This window comes from Dromaius novaehollandiae, chromosome Z, assembly GCF_036370855.1.
Source record: "Dromaius novaehollandiae isolate bDroNov1 chromosome Z, bDroNov1.hap1, whole genome shotgun sequence".
NCBI classification, from domain to species: domain Eukaryota; kingdom Metazoa; phylum Chordata; class Aves; order Casuariiformes; family Dromaiidae; genus Dromaius; species Dromaius novaehollandiae.
The window spans coordinates 21031538-21053115 of record NC_088132.1 but is presented as its reverse complement, the minus strand read 5'-3'; the positions used below and the strand labels follow the sequence as shown (position 1 = coordinate 21053115).

Genomic DNA, 21578 nt, shown 5'->3' with positions numbered 1-21578 from the left:
AAACAAAAAACAGAACCCAGCAATTTCGGTTAATGTCTTTTCTTTGGGGGGGGGGGGGGGGGGGGAGCGAGAGGACTTCTGTCTAGAGTGCTCTAACTCCATGCTCTCAAATTTGTTTTGGAAATGTTCAAGAAGAAAAGATTTCAGCACACTACTTTTCCCCTTAGAGAAAACTCTCATAGAAGGATTAAAAGATCATTCTAAGACCTTTTTATTAAACACTTCTTTAATATATAGTTATGCCTAGCCTCAACTTGTTTTTAATACTCCAGCTTTTTTGCATCTCAGTAAGTGCACACACAAATCTGCACATGCCAGCAGGCACGGTCCTTAAAATTTCATTTGAATATGACCCCAAATATTTCCAAGTTACATCCCCTTATATCCAGTTCATTTTAATAAGGCATAAGAAAAGGAACTGTTGTTCTTCCTTTTTTTTTCTTTTTTGAAAGCACATAGACAAGAGATTATTAAAAGAAGTCTATTCTTTTTTTTTCCATTATAGATTAATAAGCCTACTTCAAAGCTGTGATCATTTAAATGCTAGCAGCATTTAACAAGTAGCCAAAGCACAAATACTCATCTGGTGTCACAGAAATTTAATTATGAATGGACAGCTGGGTCCAATAGTGGATTTCACTCAGAGGACTCATTCAGAAGGAAACATTAAATCAAAACCAGATCCAGCTGTCCTGTGACAGCTCCTGGGAATTAAAGGATCTTTAAAAACTGTTATTTATTGCAACCTTTTTGTTTCATTTGTCATTTTAGCAGAATCATTCAATAGGAAATAGAACCAGAACACACCATACAGCAGCTTCTAAGATGAGCTCTTCCCCATTTTGTAATTAAGCACAGATACACTCACTGCCCACATCGAGAACTGTTGCCAGCTTCTCCTTCCCCCACTAGAAGTATGGGACTGGCCCAAACAAGATTTCTTAACTTGCAGATAAAGCAATTTTGACACATCTTTGACCATAACTTTTTACTGGAAAGAAGGTAAATGGCTTGGGTGAAGGATAACATACAGGGGTAAATTAGTCTAGTTAAAGATTAAGTGCACATTTTGGATTCCTCTTGTCTTGTCACTCCCCTTCCCCCTACTGCTAAAAAAACAAAGCCTAAAAACCTACTGCTGGCCTTCTTAAAATTCAGCGTGATAAGCTACCAAACAACCAAACAATAGCTTTAGAAATTACACCAGCTGTCTATCTGATCACAGTTCCAATGCCCAAGAGGACTGGACAGCCCATATGTTAACAAGGGACAGCTGAAGAAGAGCGGGTCAGGGAAGATAAGAGTAGCACTGATGAGGAAAAAATTAAAGTTGCTATCAGGGTTATACTCTGGTGGATTTTTTAAGACGCTTTTATAGCACCACAAGGCAGTCGAGCTTGAAGAGAGACAGAATAGCAGATAAAGCCTAAATACCTCAAACGTGTTTGCTATTCCTGCCTTTACAGATTTAACTTCTAGACAGCAACTATGAAAATCTTAAAAGAGCTTTGCATAAGTAACTGAGCTAGAATACTAAATAATAGTGGGTATAACTTATTCCCAGTGAAGGCCTCCCCCTCATAGTTTAACTTGCAACATTTGACATGGTGAGCAGGGCATTCACTTTTCCAAACTTGTAAAGGACTATCATACAGACAAAAAGCTATCACATACCTCACTACTTTCTGTTTTAAGTGCTAGGTTCACTACTTTGTTTTCAAAGTAAGCAGACCAATAGCTGACTGAGTTAGAGGTGATGTGGGTTTTTTTCATATTCTCTTTTTCTTGTCTTAAAAAAAAAAAAAAAGGTGCATGTTCACAAAACTCAATGTACGACTGGAAAGCAGTCCTATCTCACTGATAATGATTTGCAGGATTCAGTTTATTTGAAACACGTTTGTTTCAAGACATCTAAAATAATGAAGTAGCCATTTGCATGATCTGTGGTCACAGGACCTCAGTATTAGAATTTGGTTTGTCAAATGTGGTTCTATATGCAGGTTATCATAGTAAGATGTCTTTGACACTAAGCACAATTTTTTTTTTTTTTAAGAACTCTCTCAAATTCACACAAGAAAAGCAGTTAGTGTTACTAGCTTCCCTAAACAGGAAAAATCTCCACCGAACTGCTCTGAATTGCAGACAACATTAAAAAGCAAGACGCTAGGTACGTATAGTCTGCTGCGGCAAGCAGTGTACCAGCATAACATCAAATTATCAGAATAAGTACAAATTGGTCACATTTTAACAAAAATAACAGGACTCAAAATAACAAACAGAACAATACTAAAAAGGAGAAGTACACAATTAACACTACTTCATAAACTGTTAAAATTACATACATTGTAAACACTGTTAACCAAGTTATTTGAAAGGCAGGCCACAGTTCAGTAATCAGTGAAGTGTATTTTAATCTTCACAAGGTTGGTCCTCAGAGTCAGAAGGCAAAGACAACAGTAGCTTACAGAAGCAAGTACCCTCTCTTTGAAGGAAAGATCTAGAAATTAATTGGCACTTTGATCTATCTCTTCGAATGCATTCTCCTCTCAAACAATTCAGTGCACTGCTATCCACCCTTGTTCAGAGATGACAACTGCCTGAGTTTTCCAGGCAAGATGTCCAAAGACCACACTCTCATCCTTTGAAGTTAACAGAGACCTGAACGGGCAGAATTTCTCAAGAAACTGACTGGTTTTACAAGGTACTCTTTAAACACACTGATTTTCCAAAGGTTGTAATCTCCAAACAACGATATTGTAGTCAAAGCATATTAAAAAGTGTATTTTATTAAAATAAAGTGCATGTCTGGGCACATTTTTTCCATGCTAACATCTTTAACAATCACACTTTTATTTATTGGTCAGAAAAGAAGCATACTAAAAAGACTTCAAGTGCAAAGGGCTCCTTCCACCTCAGAGCAGAGGCATGAAAGCCTAACCCAAAAAGCCAGCAGTCAAAACACTCAAGCTGTTTAGTGGTTTTAACAGCCACAGCAACAGACTCATCGATGCATCTCACTGAATTCCCTCTGGCTGATGTCAGTTCTAGTTGAAAATCCCAGGATCAACATAAGGGTATGCAAGAAACTCCCCCAGTTTATTGCCTTCTGCATCATAATGGAGCATTCGAAAACAAACATCACAGAAGAAACAAGGATCCTCCGGTGCCAGACTGTCTTTGTTGGTTACCCACCTGCAGGTTACAAAATAGAGGTGTTTTCTCATGAAAGTCTAACACATACATGATAAACACCTCAACATTTTACTCAAAGCTGGGGATGGGAATAGCAAACATCAGTCACGAAGCTATACTGACCAGGTCCCATGTACTTTGCACACCCCCCACCCCAGGCATACAGCTTCCTTCCAAACTCCCCACCCAGTCTGTGTCAATCCCAACTGCTATCTTACCCTGCTTACAGTAGCATTTCCTGGGGAACTCCTCAAACCTGCCTAGTTGGTACAGTGAGTAACTGAAAAGAATTGTTTACAGGAAGCTCCTGTCCACCCTGTGGCAGTTTAAGTCATAAAAGATACATCTGTTTACCCTTAAAAGAAGGGCCTTTGATATGGAGTAGATTTGCAACTGTCCCAAAGTACTCCGAAAAGAATCAAACCCATTTGGGGGGATGCAGAGAGAGCCTGCATGATGCAGGCAAGACAAGGAGAGGATTGCTGCACACCCAAGCAAGGGGTGAAGTTAGCACAGACACAGCTGCCAGCACAAGGATGGGCTGTCATGTCACCAAGCAATTTATGGTAGCACTCAGAGGCCCTGACAGCTCAAGGCCTCTAGTGATTAAAGATGCTATCTGCACAGATTAGAACATGCAGGACAGCCAGCCAAAGCAGCTCTGTCTATCTGTGGTTTAGCATCTCCCCACATAAGCTTAGTGCTTAATCCTGGTTTTAATTTAATGCATTTACATCACCTCAGGTAATGCCTTCCCCATTCCATCTTCCCCCCACATTGACCCTTTGGCTCCACCTCCCCTTATGGCCAAATGCCTCACAGATTATAGCCACTTGTGAAGGCATCCTAGGGGCTCTGCTAAGAACACTAGGATGGGCTCCCACCAAGATGGGAATTGGTTCTTCGCCTGATTCCAGGGAAGACTAAGGCCAAACAAGTAAGATAACAGAGCACAACTGCTTTGTCAAACTGAGGCAGAGTGCAAGCTGCCCTGCAGGAAAAACGGCAGCAGGTGCTTTTGGAAATAAGTCATCTAGAATTCTGTGAAATCAGGGAGCCTAGTTAAGTCTGTAGAACTCCTTGAGAGTGATTTCCGCTGTGTCTAATGATGGGCTTTCTCCTGTCTATGTAAATAGCATTAAATACCAGAAGGAGCTTCAAGTTTACATTCTGTTCTTTTAACTGCAGAAAATCTGTGCATCACAAAGTTCCTTCAAGCTGCATGGCCCAGAGCTTTCATGCAGAGGTCACAAATTTCTGTCAAGGGAATGGGGGGAGCTATATGCCTTCTTTTAACATAATACAGTAAAATCTGGAGATTTTAAGTTGCACAGATCCAAACTTCTCTCTACGTATGCTGGATTTCATGAAAGCTCTGTAAGGCTTCTAGCAAAGGAATTTGAATTATGCATCCTGTCAGAAGGGAAAATGCAGCATTTTCTCCCAGCAGTAAGATTTTCAAAAGTAAGCAACTGATCAAGAACCTAGCTCTAGGTATGCGGAAAGAACCCAATTCTTTCGATCATCCTAAATCATCTCACAGTGAATACTACTGGCAAGAGGCGTTTTCCAGGGCAGGGAGAGGACAACCTGCCTGAAAATCTGCTATTTAGATCAGATTAAGATAGTATTCTGATATTTAAGAATTTTTGGATAAACACTATTTGCATAGCATATCACAAATATACATCGAGCTTTGATTTTTTTTTTTTTTAAAGTTAGTAGAGGCACCTAGAAAGATTTCTTGAAGAAGACCTCTTAACAGGATGGAGAATGCAGCGTACCTGGCTGTATACATTTTGCACACAAAGCATTTTCTAGTACATAACCAGTGTTTCTTGATTAGCAAGGGATAGAGGTTCCTGTCTAGGCAATCATCATGATGAATAAGCCTTAGGGAAAAAAAGACACAATAAAGACATAGCCATATTTGAATTGATGTTAAAATAAACATGGACATTGAGGATAAACGCCTGATTTACATCCTAGTGCAAACTACGATGAGACTTCTGTCTAGTATCTCTTAACAGAGATAAAGTCCTGGAGCTCTGACTACTCCATCCTTGGCTTTTATGGTCAGGAGTAAGTTCAGTTTGTATGAGTAACTCAGAAGTATGCAGACCATCTGCTTTAGGCATTCAAGTAAGATATAATTCAAAACCCTTGAAGTTTAAAGCTTATGTCTCCTACAGAGACTAATAGAGACACATAAACATCACCAGGGAAATGTTTAGAGGCTCATAATCCTGAGATCATCTACTTATGACACCTATGCCTTTTTTGGGTTGTATTCCTCCTTGGAAGTACAATTTATTAACAATGCTTAGATATATCAGGCTTTTGGAAACAGAAAACAGTTTGCCTCCCACTACAGACAGAGTCATGCTACTCACCATACTCCGAGCATACACTGAGTACACACAGCAAGAATAATCAGCAGTAACTGTTCATGTGGTTGCCACCTCACAGCCACTATTACCACCTCTCTCTTCCTTGCCTATCCACCTCAGCCTGCTATTTCCACTCTTCTGTTCTATTCTTACTTCGTGCTGCTTGGCACCAACTCCAAACTAACAAGCCCAGCTGACTCTAGCCAGAGCTCCTGTCAACACTGTGCTCCCCAGTGCTCCAGAATTAGTATGCAGATATGCCACAGGCTTGCTTTGCACAGAAGGTGCTTTTCACCTTGGGTGCCATTCTCCCCAAACTGCAGTCATGCCATGCTAGTTAGAAAGCAATATTTTTGTACAGAACAAATCACTATGTAAGGGAAATCATTTTATTTTCTGCAGAGATGGTCAATGTAATCAAATCTTAAATAAAGTCTGCAGAAGGCAACTGAAAATCTTCAAGTTACTCTAACAAATATTGAACACAATGTTTGAAGTTCTTCCACAGAAGGCTTGCTTTCAACTATCAGAGGACTCCCAAAAAGCAGCAACTTACCTTATATCTGTGATGATGATGATGTGCTCACAGTTCCCTTGGTGGCAGAAAAGGTATGGAAAGCCAATTCTGAGGGACAAATCATTAAATGTGTAGTCTTCCATCTTAGCAGACTGAAGATTTCCATAGCCTCTGTCATGAGATTCTGACCACTCAATAATTGTTCTGAAAATACAAAAGTCATCAGTGTAGCAAAGCTAGAAACTGTGTATGTACAGGAAAGGAAGGCCACTTTCCTTACATTTTAGGGAACCTGCAAAACTCTTCACTGAGATACAGTTAAAAGATTTAAATCAAAACTGTTCCCAACAGTTCATAATAATACGAAATAATTTCATAGACCACAGCCCCACAGAACTGTGCACTGTCTGTAGACATCTGCCTCTAAAGCCCCAACAGGCACTCTCCTGAAGAGTTTATCTTAAACACACACCTAACAACTGCACAATTTAGATTTCCAAAATTTAGGATTGGAGGGGCAGTGGTCATTGTTGCAACTACTTCTTGACCTTTCAGCACATCCACACATAAAAGACTTGCACTTCTACAAGATTTGCAAATCTCACTGCTAGATTGGTACTTGTACAAGCATATGTTATAACAATCTTTTCCACGAGGATCATCATTGCTCATGGACATAAAGAGAAGGAGGAGCAAAATAATTCATTTCTCTGAAGTCACATCCCAAGTCCAGCAAAACAGGAACTGAGTCCAAACACATGCCTCTTCCATACTACCTGTTCTAACACCTTGATCTCCTCAGTTTCACTAACATGTCAAAAAGCCCATAGTTCTTTACAATAAAGAAGTATTTAATGCTTAAATGGACAGTTCTTTGGCTCAACTAGTGTGAGCTACAGTTCCAAGAAATCTAGAACTCTCCTCAATGTCCTCTCAGATTTCTTTTCCTCAACAGTCAGAGTCTCCTTGCTCACTTCAGCATAAAGGCATTCAGCAAATTTTCAAGACCAAGCAGAATAACAGCCTCTACACAGAAGGGGCTTGCTATCTTCCTACCCCATCTTCTACCTCACAGGCAAGTTTTCTGGTGATCATCACAACTAGAGATGGCATCTAAAAAAGCAATATAGACTGGCAGCTGTCAACGTCTTCCTCTCTGCAGCCTCCTATCACAAACAAAACAGAGCAAAACAGGATCTACAGGAAACAAATGCATTCTTCCCCTTTTCAGAGGGAAGTGGGTAGGAGAAGCAAGTAAAGTTAAAAACAAACATCTGTTTAAAAATCTATTTCACATAAACAGCTAGCATATAAAGTCCATTCTAACTTCATATACCAGACTTCACAGTCCTAAAAACATCACAAATCATTAAAAAATGGTTAAATTTTCCTTCTCTAAACGTTTTCTCATCAATGTATGTACCATACCTGCTCAGATCTCTGCACTCTGGGTATCTTTTATCATTATAAAAGATGCCTTCAAAATAAAAGAAGGCAGATTTGTAGAGATCCTGAGAGAAAGAAGGAGAGAGAAAGTGAAGTCTGCATTAGTGTTACAGTAGATTCAACACTCAGAGCATTACAAAAACATGACAAGAATGTGCACTTTAGGTATCTAAGTTACATAAAAATGCCTCATTCTATAGGTTTCTAAGAAAAGCTCTGCACTGGTTTTAGATGCTGATGTCACAACGAGGCTTACACAATTGCTGACTATGGAGTTGTATTAGTTCTCTCATTGCTATCCCCATCTTTGCATTTACAGATTTCTAACAAAACACAAAACATGAACACAAGCTTCACTTCACAAGAATTAAGTGACTGCAAACCAATGACCACCAAAAAAAAACCCAAAACCAAACAAAAAAACCCACCGCACACTCAGCAAGGTCAGGACAAACCCTGCTACAAAACACCATGTGCTGGGATGACAGGGTACTCTTGCAATCCTGTCCCATCCCTCCCCCCTCCCCGCCAACTAGTGAAGACAGCCACATGGGAGCAAGTCCCTAGTCATATCCATGTAAATAAGACAGATATGCAATTTCAGAAGATTGAATCATCCTGCTTCTGAGGACTCAGAAGAAATCCATCATCCTTCAACATGCACCCCTAGTTACACAGTTTTTCACATGCAGATAGGCTGTTTGTACCAATCTTTTCTCTATCAAAGATAATTAGCATTTCATGGCACTTGTCAGCAATGCAAGGACTCATCGGATTCTGAATCACTTCAAGAAATGAAGCTAACCCTTTAGCCTCCTATACACATGTAATAAGTTCTGCAGCAGGACCACCTAATCGTTTAAGCTACCGTAATAATAATGTATTAAAAAGCAGGTTCCAAGGCACCTGCAGCCTCATAAAACAAATGAGGGGAACACATCCCACTGAGACAACACAACCAAGTACCACTCTGTTCATCAATCTATACTGCTTGCACAACAACATTCAGAGATTTGTCCTCTTCTAAAACTAAAAATTAGAAACAAATTGTATTTTTATAAAATATTAAATACATGTAGTTTGGGAACTTAAAAACAGCTATAAAACAGCAGGAAGAAGTGGAACAGATTAACATGACATACATACAGCCAAAAGACAAAGAAAAAGAAAACACTTAAATACACATGCAATTTAACTTCTAAAAAAGGAGTCACTGGTAACCTAAGGCAAACTTCTGTTTCCTATAATTTCCAATTTTTGTTGCTGTTGCCAAAACAGTTTTATAGAATCAAGTGACTTGAGCAGAGAGAAAAAGACTAGGAAAGGCTGTGCTTTTTTATCCATGTAATTTTTACCTTTGAATTGTGCTCATCCAGGTTCTTTCTGGAATATAAAAGGAAGCTGTTTTGGTTCATTCTATAATTTCCTAAAGACTGAGGCCAGACTACAGTGTATGTTATCAAGCTGAACACGATCCCTGTAGAGGGCTTAGCAAACAGTTAGAAGAGGCAGGAGGCAGCTTTGTGCAGTGGATCTTGAAGCAGGGAGATGCCTCAGACCAAGAACCCAAAGCAAGGAAGAAACCATACTGTCCAATTACTTTATTGCATTTTGCTGAAGAAAAATAATAGAAAAAATAACAACAACAACCTCTGTCACAAGAGCGATATAGCCACCATGCAAGTCCACTCTGGCCTGGGAAAAAGGGCAAGTTGCCTCACTTCCAGTAATCAATGCTGTGCAAATGGAGGCTTAGGGACACTGACTGAATCCATCTGGAATCATTTCAGAGTGGAATACTTTTGTACAGACTGTTGCTTAGACATTCTGCATATACTGTATATGCATGCAGATCTATAACACATAAAAGCAATGCTAAAATACACTGTGTACACATACAGTTGAACTGTTAAAAAACACAAAATACAAGTTTTCCAATATTTTCAATTGCACTTTGAAGAAGAGAAGCGCTGTTTACTTTCTGGCAAAAAACTTATCTGTTAATTATATATTAGCACTCAGGTATTGCATAAAGCCCTTTTAGAACCTGTGTTTTCTTCAAGCATATGAAACACACTTGAATGAACCTTTCATTTGTGGACCTCAAGAGCATTTTGACCAAGTATCTCCCAGATGTGCATGAAGCGCAGGTATTGACAGGATTACTTAAAAAAGTGAGGTGGACCTCAGTTCCACACCCTTCTTTCTAATTACAGTGTGTACAAGGTCACACATAAGTGAAGGTTACTATTAAGTAATCAACAGAAGAGCACATAGGCAAATGACACAGATAATGACTGGTGAAGGTAATTTAAAGTAGCTGGGTTTCCTTTCATCACTAACGCAGTGATAGCTATCTCACTGCAATCCCCTAACTCAGGAGGCTCACTATATGTTCATTAAGTCACAGGATCCTGATGAGGTGGTTACATGTCTGTCTGGAAGCAGTCTCTGCCCTCAAAGAGTTTGCAGAGGAACAGAAAAGGCAGAGAAAGAACAGACAACAGACAAGGGAACCTGAATTATTTTACTGAGGCATCAACACACTAAACAGAATCAAATAGGAAAACCATGGCCAACTAGTTACTTGAGACACCAATTTTATTCCCCATTAATATAGAATGAATATCAATTCGTGCAAGAGGATCTTTTTCAGGTTTTAACTATAAGGTGTCAAAAGACGGGAAATGCAGAGACTGGAGCCACAGACAGAATGCATGACTGGAGAGGACTTGCACAGAGACATAGTGGTAAGAATGTGTTTTGCATTGAGATGCATTGATTCAGGCCCTACATTGTCATCCTCCCTGGTTTTCTAACTATAAAGCCTAAATACTGCTATGCTCTGGCAACTCCTTACCAACTTTTGAGGGTCACACAGTTCTGAGTTACTCAGTGCTTTAAAGTTCCCCTAAACTTCAGAAGACAGCAGTCTCAGAGTGAACAGAAGGTCACAGGCAGCACTGTCATAAACTTCTTGGGAATTTCAGTCAGATCTTTCCTGATGAATGCTGGCCAGAAGTATGACTCAGAGACATTTCTTCCTCACAAACCTTGCATTATCCTTCAGTGTGTGAGGAGGGATTCCCCTTTACATTTCTCCAGGTAACCCCAGTAGTAGTAGCCTCTGCATAAAAGATCCATGACCCTTGCACAGAAGCAAAGGCTGACAAAAAAACAGAAGTAGTAGGAATAAAAGAGAAGTTAAACCTATTTACACCAATAAAAATCAAAAAAGCCTCTCTTACCCTCTCATCAGCTAACAAGCTACAGATGTTTATCTAATCTATGAGAGCAGGAACACAGTCCTCTTGCATAGCCTATATATTCCAACTGCACTTCAAGGGCCAAGGCTGACACCAACAGGTAACTTACGCAGCCTCTTTTGTGGAATCTGGGAGTTCCATTAAGATCTAAATCTGCCTCTCAGACCCTTATATTAGTCAGAAGTTGTTGAAAAAGCTAATGTGCTTCTGGCCACTTCTCTTCCTGACTGAAAGGAAGCAAATCCTACCTCACTGACAGTTAATTACTGTCCTGATGAAGCAACATGCAAATTTTATCATGAAGACTTTTCCACACACTAAGCCAACACCCCACTGTGAGTTGTAAATTCACAATCATGGCTGATGCAAACAACTGGAATTAATGCACACTGCTCATTATCAGCTCTTGCTGGCAGGCCAGACATGGTGGTATTCATTTACTGTGGGCAAATCATCTGTGTCACAAAGCCAAATCTCAGCCCTGTCTTTCATGACTCAAAAGTCTACTCTGCATGTTCAGGAAGAGTTGAGCCTCTAAACTCAGAACTAATCAACTACCGTTTGACTAGACAGCAGTAGAAAGGTTTGTTCATATTCTTCCATTTACTTCTGCACAAGTGAAAACACTAATACCTGCGATGTCTTTCTGTTTTCTTAAACAAGAAGGTGCCATGTTTTTCCATGTTTTAATTAGAATGGGTCTTTTTCATAGATCCTCCCTGTGCACTCAGAAAGAACAGCAAGTGATTGGGGTGTGGAACAAAGGAAATTAAGATTAATTCCTGTGGTTGCTGAGCAACCACTCGCAAACACCAAAGCATAAAGTGAGATGGTGAACCTTTGGATTTCTACTATCTCTAGCATTTTTGAACATGTTTCAATGAAAAGTCAGTCCACAGGCACACACCTACACCAGAGCTTACTGCTTCTAGTATTACTGTCCAGCGGTAGCACTTGACATGCCACCAAGAATGCACAAAACAGGTCAGCTTGACAATGCCACCAGAAAGTAGTTAGCTTTGGTGCAACCCACAATCAAAACTGATTCATCTAAATTTAGTGCTGAAAAAAAAACCTTCCTCCCTCTCTCTTGTATGTTCTCCAAGTTCCCTACAAATGCAGGGCTTTCCAAGTAGAAGCTTTTACCTTGCTGATGTGCTCTGGTGCTTGATCTGGCTGGTTGCTGAACTCACCACCTATCTGGAGGTCACTGACGCAGGAAATAGAGTCTCTCAGCTCGGTAAGCTTCTGACTGCCCAGTACAAGGACTGTCTGATAGGGCTTGTGATCTTTATGCTACAGAGAAAACAGCATATGACCTTCAAATAAAAAAAATGTTCTTCAGCATCAGACCTGCTCTTTAGTGACCACTTGGGGTCATTAGCAGCACCACAAGGCACACCACCTCCCCATACAAGATTAAAAACAGCATCTTGCCTCAGCCTTTCCTAAGGCTGCAGATGACTACAGAGTTCTCTTGAAGCCAAAAAGCTACAATCCCCAAAAGAAAGTGCAGAAAAGATAGAAAGCTTGAGCAAACCTCTTTCAAATGCAGAAAGAGTAATTTATTTTTCATGCAACATGCACTTTGAGCCTTCTGTGAAATCAAATAACTGCTAAGTAATTATTGTAAGAATTTATTTCCACACACCACTAACAGATAATGAAAGCCATATTCTGACAAGACCTCGAGAAGTTACCATAGTTTAAAGGTTTACCTTGTGTAATACCACAGTCCCTCAGTGGTCTCACTGAGTTTAGCTGTTTGGGCAAGCAAGCCATTATCTGAGTATGGAAAAGGCATCAGAATACAACGTAGAGAATTCAGTACCAACCTTCTGAAATATGACAGGATAGAAGATATTTAGAGTCAAAAGCAGTTCTCCCTCCTCAACTAGATCTACTGGATTGTCTGGTCTCTTTCCAATTGCATGAGACTCCTGGAAAAATAAAAATATGCACACATATTACATTGGCAACTGCTGATATATCTCCTAGATAAAAGTTTGAGAATCTCTGTCCTAACTGTAATTCCTTTTCAGCTCTTAGTGTAGCGTTCTGAATTGACAACAGTCTAGTTCTTCCAAGATAGGGAGGTGAGAAACTGCTGTAATTACTTCATTCCTCAGCTCTGGAGTAACTGAGTTATATCCAGGAATTAGAGACAGCAAGCCACTCCTCTGCCCTGGTGGAACTCAGCTGTTATCAATTTCTAAGGCTTCACCTGAAAGCACCCTTCAGATGCTTTCACATCAAAAGGGGGATCACAACTTCCAGCTTGAGAAAGGCTTACCTAGAAACTAGCCGTAAGGTGAGGTTAACAAAAGTTAGTGCAACACTATCTCTTATTAAGGAAGTGGGACATAGTTGGAGGTCTCAATTTCTCCAAAATCCAACCCCCAAATCCAGCACTGCTCTGCCACACAGCTATGTTTTAGACAACTGAAAGCATTTCCATCCTATGCTGTTTAAGGCATAGCTCCAACTGTGAAGATGAGAGACAGCACTTTTCTGCAGCAGTCAGTTTCCTATTACTTCAGCAAACCATGAGAGAATGCTGGTTGCAAAAACACTTCTCACAAGCACAAAGTGGTCTTCAAATTTACTAACAGAAGTGTGTACTGCTGTTCAGTGTCAGTGCAGAAACACGTGTGCTCTATCCCTTTGCATCCCTTTCCTAGTCTGAACCTATTCCAAACTCATGTTGGTTACTGTTTACATCCTACATCACCAGATAGTTTGGTCACAAGTGGCTCTGGCACACAAACTGGTTACCACAGCCTCCTTGAAGAATGCAGTAACTAACCACATGCTTGTCCTTCAGAAATAGAAATAAGACACTATTCTGTGTCTTAGACACATGTGTTACGCAGCTCAGAATTAGGAAGTTACCATCACCATACCTCTATTGTCTTCCTCTTTCAGCCTGCAGAACCAACACGACAATCATTTATATGTGATGGCTTAGATTCCAAAACAGGACTCCAGCAGCAAAGACACTAAGCATTTTGTCTAGTCCCACAGTATGTTCACGTGATACTCAGTGCACTAGATCTCCTACACACTGTTCTAGTAGCAAACAAGCAAGAGTAGTCATACAGTAGTAACAGGATGGAGTTCCTACTTACTACATTTCGTACTAACAGATTATAAGAGAAGAGTTACAGTGTGGATTACCTTTCTATAAAGTCTCTCTAATCTTAATTGTTACCTGCAAACTCATAGTCTGCATAAACAACATACAGACTCACAGGAAAGAGAGAGAGAGAGAAAGGAAAAAAAAAAGAGGCAACGAGAGGTTGGATTTTGGCTGTGCTGGATTGTCATGAGATCCTATCATCTGACAAGGAATCTTACCATCTCATAAGCAAGTGTTTCTTGTCTGCAAGCCCGATCCACAATTATGGTTTCTTCTCGCCTCTCTAGTGCCTTCTTTCTAATTCTGAAGGGCAGGAACATAGCAAAAAAATTCATTAAATAGCTTTATGCGCTAACAGCTAATCTCTAGGCAGACTTTCAAACAACACAAAAGCTATTACTGTATCTTTTTCAAAGAGCAGAACTTCTGGCAGTCTTAGTATGACAGACTATGTTGTGATACTCTTTGACTTTAATGAAAGCTGGTGGTACAAAGACCAGCTTATGGAATCCCCTCCCCATCTCTTCAAAGGGTCACCCAAATTAGTGGGCAGTCTTACAACACCTGTCCAGAAAAAAAAAATCTCATCTGAGCAGGCTCTGCTAGAAAAACCATTTTGCTACCTATCGGGAAGCTGTTTCAACTATTCCTCCCACTCTAGAGGAATTCAACTCATGTTCAAGTACAAAACAAGATGAAAAAATAAACCTTCTCAGCCTCAAGACATAGATACCTTTCTGGCATAGAAACCAGAGTATCATTTCTAGAAAAAAAAAAAGAGTATCATACATAGAGTATCTATTACAACACATACATTTAACCACTGTATATTGAATTCACTTTAACTTCCAGGACAAGTCCTTTTACCCTGAGACCTTCCTGGAAGTTTTCAGTAACAGCAAAACTAACATTGCTCGCAACCTTAGCACACATTTCTTTGCATTAGTACTACACAAACTGAAATTCAAGGACAACAAAAGTCTGAATTGGCCAAGTGTGAGTTTACAGCTCACTAAGTGACGTAATTGTAACACATATGGCTCAAACTATGGACATGCACTGGTAAAATTAATGAATTCCATTAAGAGTAGGGACAGATAACAGAGATAAAGGACTGACTTTGGATGTCATGGTGTGACTCTGAGCCACTAGAAATAAGAGCTTACAGATTTATTTCACAAGGCTTTGGGGGAATCTCCCTTATGTCCTTGTGTGAAGTTCCCCTCAGCATGCAGGCATGCTCCAAATTTAGGTGCCATTTCAGAGGCATCTAGCACCAGAACTCCCCACGTCTTTCAGTAAGCAACAACCACTTCAGCAAAACACTTCAACACAGACAGCATATTCTGTATTTCCTACTAAAACATTCCTAAGTAACATTAAAGCAGAGGCTAATACCAATTATCCTATCAAGAGATGGTATTTCTGCCCTTAGAGTATTTCTGGAAACTGCTTCAGAAAGCACATCGTTACCTGGAAGATAAACATGTGATCAGCCATGCTTTCATTATTAGGTTCACATCAGGGTTCTATTAGGGTACCGTAATGACATACCGAAGAGTTAGTAGACTGCTGTCTTCAGGAATCACTTCCGGATCCTTTTCTTCATCAGGAGGCAATAACATATCTACACTAGAACAATGAACAGAACATCCATTAAACATTTTTTCATAAATACTTCATAATTAAAATCAGTAAGATACTCAGAAGGAACAAAGACAATACAATGTGTATAAAGAAGATAAATAGCTTATATTCCCTAAATCAGAGCAAATGGATAGTATGGTTCTTAAGAAGCCAGAGGGCCCTGGAGTTTATATCTGGTTCTCCCAAAGATTGGGCAAGTTTTATCTTCACTTTGCATTCTGTCTCACCAAGCATAGCTCCTTACAAAGGTATAACAAGGCCAGCTCAAAACATGTGACAAACACTTTCCATACACTAGAAACATCACTTGGCTTTTTCAAATCTTACCCACCTACTGCAAATTTCTGATGATACACAGGAGAATAGCCTCAACCACAAAGCAATCATTAACCTCAAAAATCTGTATAGCAAAGCTCACACCCCTTTCGGGTACAAACATAGCATACTGAGCATAGCCAAAGCCACTACACTCGCACGTGGAGTCACTGCTGTGTTAAGGCAATAATTTACACCCTATTTCTTCCAGTGAGAACAAGACAAAGCTTATGCAAAAGTGACAGTACTACCCTTCCTGTGCAGCAATTACTTACAACCTTTTAAAAAAAGAATCAACCTTATCCTTAGATTCCCACTTGAGGAACTAAAGGCAGAGACAACCAAACCCTAAATCAAGCACAGACTGAGTTGGTGCTGAGGAATAGTAGTTTAATTAACAGACTGGAGAGGAGCATGAGAAAAAGAACAAGCAGCAACCTCTTAGATGGGGCTGTTCTCCTCCGTTCAATGTAGACCAGTGATATGAACTGCCCACCTATTTAACTAATGTATAGACCCTGCTGGGTAACACAACTCACAATGCACTGTTCTGTGGCCAATTAAAAAAAAAATCCACCTCCCACTAGCTCAGTCAGACTTGCTTATCTAAGTCTTCCTGCATATGGGTCAATGTTCCCATTCAGCAGAGAGGCCTGGATCACTTAAGACCTGACATTTTGCAGACATCTCTGTACAGTCTTCAAACAAGAAGTAGGTTGTCTGCAGGATCTGGAAATGTCTATTACCTCCTGTTACAAAGTTTCACCTGCATCAAAGGCGGCAGTCTCCAGTTTCCCTTTATGCATAGGTGTGATGCCAGAACCCAGCAGCAGTACTCACTGTACTCCCCTTCCCACACAGCACTACTCCAGGACACGTCACAGACTGCTGGCTGCGCTATCTGCACAGTGCCCACTGCGCTCCTGCTCTACAGTTCCCCAGTGAGTAGCTCCAGGCAGACACAGTGTAAAAGAGAAGACAGCCTAGTTGCTTCCTCATTTTCCTTATAAGGACAGAACTGTAGCTACAACAAGTAGAAATTGGCACTGTATCCCTGAGAAGCCCCACAGACCCTGGAAAGGCCAGACACAGATACTTCCCACCCTGGAAACTCAGAAGCCCTCAATTTCTAAAGGAACGATACACAGCCTCCTGTGTATCTAATAATTTATGACCTACCTCATCATAACACATGCTTTGAAGCCCAGGAAGGCTTTGCTGTATTGCCCTTTCCACAGGCCATAGTAAAGTCCCTCCAGAGTAATTTCACTGAGGTCAATGGAACCACACCACTAACATTTGGTCTATGGTCCTGTGGTTTTTCAGATAGAAAGTACAAGCCAATCCCTTCTGAAAACAAGACTAAGCATTGGTGTCACATGCCTAACACATGAAACTGTATGTGATACAAAATTTGCAGCCAGGCGTAACTCACACCTGACACACACAAGTATGGGCTTCCATGGTGACCCCACAGAGGATATCTCTAGGGAAACAGGACAAAGAATATCCTTAAAACAACTACTAGTGCACTTGATCATGGGAGAGGAGAAAAAAGTGGCCAAAGACACTAGCCCAAGTATTTCATGGACACTAAGGTGAACTGCAGGAAAGCGATGAGGAACAACATTTGAAGGTCTCACTTCAGAAAAGAATGCAAAGAGTTACATGGAATTAATGTCCCCTAGAAAGATATTTTAAGAAGATTAGGAATAAAATGTCTAAAGGCAAATCTGCGGAAATTTGGACTTGGAAATAAACTGCCACTGAAGCATTTAATGACCATGACTTTATTTTTCTCAGAATACTATGGCAGCCCAATCAGGCTTCTCAGTTCTAGGAATTTACTTAAAAGATGCTTTAATATTTTGCCTGATGTGTCCTTGGTAAACAGATATAGTGTTTATATTACCCTTTATATTGCATATATTTTAAGGGCAGTACTTTCATCACCTTTGAGACACTAATACTGCAAGATGCTAAATACTAATACGTTAAGACGCTAATGCTAGCTTAATGCAGCTTTATAACACATCCCTAGAGATATTTACAATTACCCCTTCTAATAAAACAAGAAGGTGAATTAGGGCTGAAGTGGAATAAGGTACCTGTAAACCTCACCTCCCTTGACCTTCCTAAAATCCACACTGATCTGAGTCTAAGCCTGTCCTACATGTACACAACAAATCACGCAGAAGGCGAAAGAGAATAACAAGCAAACAGAACAGCATTCGTATCAATTCAGATCCAAATGAGCAAACCACGATTTTTTCTTAATTTCCCTGCATTCCGTTTGGTCTTCACAGAGGAAAAAGGAAATCACTGTCTCAACTGCAGCCTATCAGGATGTACAGCAAGTTACACGTTACTCCATTTCTTTCCACTGGAAAATCCTCAATCATCAAGAATACTTAAATGTGTACTACGTCACAAATATTCTAAACAACATTTTCTACGGATATTAAAAAGCTTAATCCTGACTTTATTAAAGACTCCTATAACTCACTGACATTCACTTTTTAAGACATAGCTAGGGGAGTATCCACACCGTCCCATCTCTCTTCTACCCAGAGGAAACCCGTTTAACTTCCAAGAGTAGTTTACAGTCAGAAAATAAGTTTTTACATCAAGGATGTCTTCACTTCAGTGCACAGAAACTACATTCAGGCCAATATTAAATGTGACCCAGAGATGCCATAGAACAGAACTTGGAATAGTCCAGTATAGTCATCTCTCCTCATAGGGGGAATACAAACAGCACAGAGAGGACAGGTGAAAGTGATCAGAAGTAGTGATTTGAGGCTGGCCCATGAAAAGCGAGACTCAAGAGACTAGAACTATTTAATTTGAAAAGCAAAAGCACATGGAGATTAGGGATTGGGATTTCTAGCCTGCACAGGGGAAAGGTCACACCAGGATGTGCAGATTTATCTCCATTCTCCTGCAAAGCCAGCAGGCAGCTGCCAGATGACCTGTCCATTCCCCCAGATAGATCGTCTGTCCTTCTTTCCTTCCCCGAATCTTTTCACTAGACAGCACCACTTTCCACAATCTACTCAGCAGCAAGTGCATACAGCAGATGAAGTGTAGTAGTCACAGGAAGAAGGAAGCAGAAAAGAAGAGAAAGCGGAATGACGGAAAGAAAGAATAAACAAAGCATAGAAAATCACACCAACCTTCAAGCAAAAATAGCAATAGACAGCATCAAGCAACAGTATTTCTGAAGAGAGTCAGCTGCAGCACAGGAGCAATCAGGGACTACACCTAGCCAGGGAAACCTTATGGAATAATTCCCACAGTCGCTGCCACACCAGAATAGTTGCACCTTCTTTAATGTAAATGGCAGCCTCCGCTTTTAGCAAATCTAGTGATGGTTTAAGAAAAAAACCCAAAAAACGCGTGCACCACAATCCCAGTCACCAGAACTACGACAGCTGGAGATCAGTTTAGGTAAGCTAGCATTAGAAGAAGTAAGAATGTCTGGCAAACTTTTCCTTCACAGTCAAGGCAAGATATAGTAAGTGATGATTTCTTCCTGCCTTAAAAGTCTGAAAAGTGCCTCTGAAAGTCTCAATTTCTGAATTGCTTATTAAGCTCTCACCATTAGACACAACACTCTCTTACAGGTGTACTTTGGCTCAGACACCGAACTCCGAGCTCCTGGGCTCCTATTCCTATTTCTACTTGTTCCTTGTCTTTTGTTAAAGCAACAACTATTCCTACCTAACTCTCTCCTTCTCCTGAGGCATCATCATCATTTAAATAAACAATTATCAAATGTGCTTTTTCCAGTTAGTGACTTTACTAACTTCAGTTAGTGACTTACTAAGGCTACTAACTTTATTATTACTGGCTATATCATAATTCATGTTGCTACAATTCAGTTTGCTGTATAATTATCCCCATCATTGGGTTATAGCTCTGAAAATATCTAGGAAGATGTACCCACTGCACAACACCTGCATTTCTTTGTATATATCACACATGCAGGCCACTGAAGGAAAACTCACCAAACAGAGGTCAATGTTTGGCACAATTCTACCTACTGCACAGAGTTTTTCCTTCTTACACCACATCCAACATGAAGTTCATTCTGTTCAGTATGTGAAGGTGAACAGCTTTCATCTTGCATTCGGAACAACTAGTACATATTTCAGTGTCTTTGAGATGACAGCAACTGAGGGACAGAATGTGCCCAAAGCTATACAGACAGCAGCAGAAGTCTGACATGCCTTTCTTACAGAGGAACTACAGACAAATCACCAACTGCGATGGTTTCTGCAGGTCTTTCTGAGCGAAATTTGGCTTTTCTTGCAGGTTGCATAAAATGAGATGATTCTAACTGTTAATCTGACCTGAAAGTCTAAAGCCTTTCTGCTTTAGCTTGTTAGCTGCTGCTGCTCTAGCCCCTGGATGGTTCTGCCCCTTCTTCAACAGCAGCTTGCAGTTCAGCAGTCTGCAAAGATGAGCAAAGACACACGAGAGCCAGTGAAAACAGGAGAACGATCTTCCTCTCCCACCCCTAGTTCTGACTAGGGAGCATGGGGAAGCAGCACCACCCCCATGAAAAATGACTAGTGTAGCTTTGAAGTAACCCCTGGCCTTGCTAAACAGAGCCAGTAGCGGCAAAGGACCCAGGCAGGCCAAAGCATTAGTGTCTGCAGCCAATGAACGACACTCTGCCACAAACACTTCCCCAGCTCCTTTCTCTCCTGCGTATAAGCTACACCTCTCATTTTACAACGGGGCCACCTAAAACCACACACACTTTCAACTATTCAAAGTTTTACCCGGCAAACAGTACGTTGCTACGCATTTACTTCAGTTCTCAGCTGTTTGCTCACGCCTGCAAAGCCACGCCGCCAGGTAAAACCCAGACCAACACTTCCTGCCAGGACAGCGCTATGCTCCAGCGGCACGGCGCCCCACATCTCCGCGGGGTGCTCACCCCGGGGGACGAAACACACAAATCGGCCGCCGCGGGGCACAGGGGCGGCGCGGCGGCGGCTGTCCCGGGCACCTCGCCGGGGGCCGCCCCGGGGGAGGGGGCCGCAGACGCGCACCGCGCCGGTCGGACACCGGCCCTTCCCCGCGGCCGCCGCGGGGGGACGGAGGAGTAGGGGAGGGCGCCCACCTGCACACGGCCCGCAGCTCGGCCGCCGTCTCCGCCGCGCAGCCCAGCTCCGCCGCCACGGCCGCCTCCGCCGCCGCCTCCGCCGCCAGCGAGAGGTCGGGCGGCCCCAGCTGCTGCCGCCAGTAGCGCCCCACGGCGCCCACGCGGAACACGCGCGTGTACAGCTCCGCCACCTCGTAGTCGGGCACAGCGGCCGCCGCCGCCACACCGCCGCCGCCCGACATGGCCGCCGCCCCCGCCGGGCCCGCGCGCGCGGCGCTCTGGGAGCTGTAGTCCGACAACGACGACCGTTAACGGCCGCTGCCGCCGAAAGCGCGTCACCGCCGCCGAAAAGCGCGTCACCGCCGCCGCAGGTCGGGGGCGCCTCTGCGAGGGCCGCGGGGCGCGGTGTGAGCCGGTGCTCGGCGGTTGCGGCCCCCGTGGTAGGGCGTCGAGATAACGTGGTGCTTGTGAAGCCTGGAATCGGTAGTTACTGCTTACTTGGCGGAAGGAGCGGCCTTAGCGTGCTGTGTCCTTTTCAGGCAGTGTTAAC

At 41.8% G+C, this 21578-nt stretch overlaps 1 protein-coding gene across 3 annotated transcripts in view; it reads right to left on the bottom strand.

Moving 5' to 3' along the window:
* The window catches only part of SNAPC3 (small nuclear RNA activating complex polypeptide 3), a 35383-nt gene extending 14052 nt beyond the window's left edge, over nucleotides 1-21331 (bottom strand). The window contains exons 1-9 of one of the 3 annotated variants that reach the window (XM_064501310.1): nucleotides 21047-21330; nucleotides 15505-15582; nucleotides 14169-14253; nucleotides 12647-12751; nucleotides 11958-12107; nucleotides 7528-7610; nucleotides 6139-6303; nucleotides 4977-5084; nucleotides 2767-3192 (exon numbers count right to left, since the gene is read on the bottom strand). In XM_064501310.1, coding sequence (XP_064357380.1) covers nucleotides 3045-3192; nucleotides 4977-5084; nucleotides 6139-6303; nucleotides 7528-7610; nucleotides 11958-12107; nucleotides 12647-12751; nucleotides 14169-14253; nucleotides 15505-15582; nucleotides 21047-21270 — 1146 coding nt within the window. In that variant the 5' untranslated portion in view covers nucleotides 21271-21330 and the 3' untranslated portion in view covers nucleotides 2767-3044. Of the gene's footprint in view, nucleotides 1-1864; nucleotides 3193-4976; nucleotides 5085-6138; nucleotides 6304-7527; nucleotides 7611-11957; nucleotides 12108-12646; nucleotides 12752-14168; nucleotides 14254-15504; nucleotides 15583-21046 lie in introns of those variants that run through there. The other 2 variants (XM_064501311.1, XM_064501312.1) reach the window with 2 other exon arrangements.
* Between the last annotated feature and the right edge of the window lie 247 nt (nucleotides 21332-21578).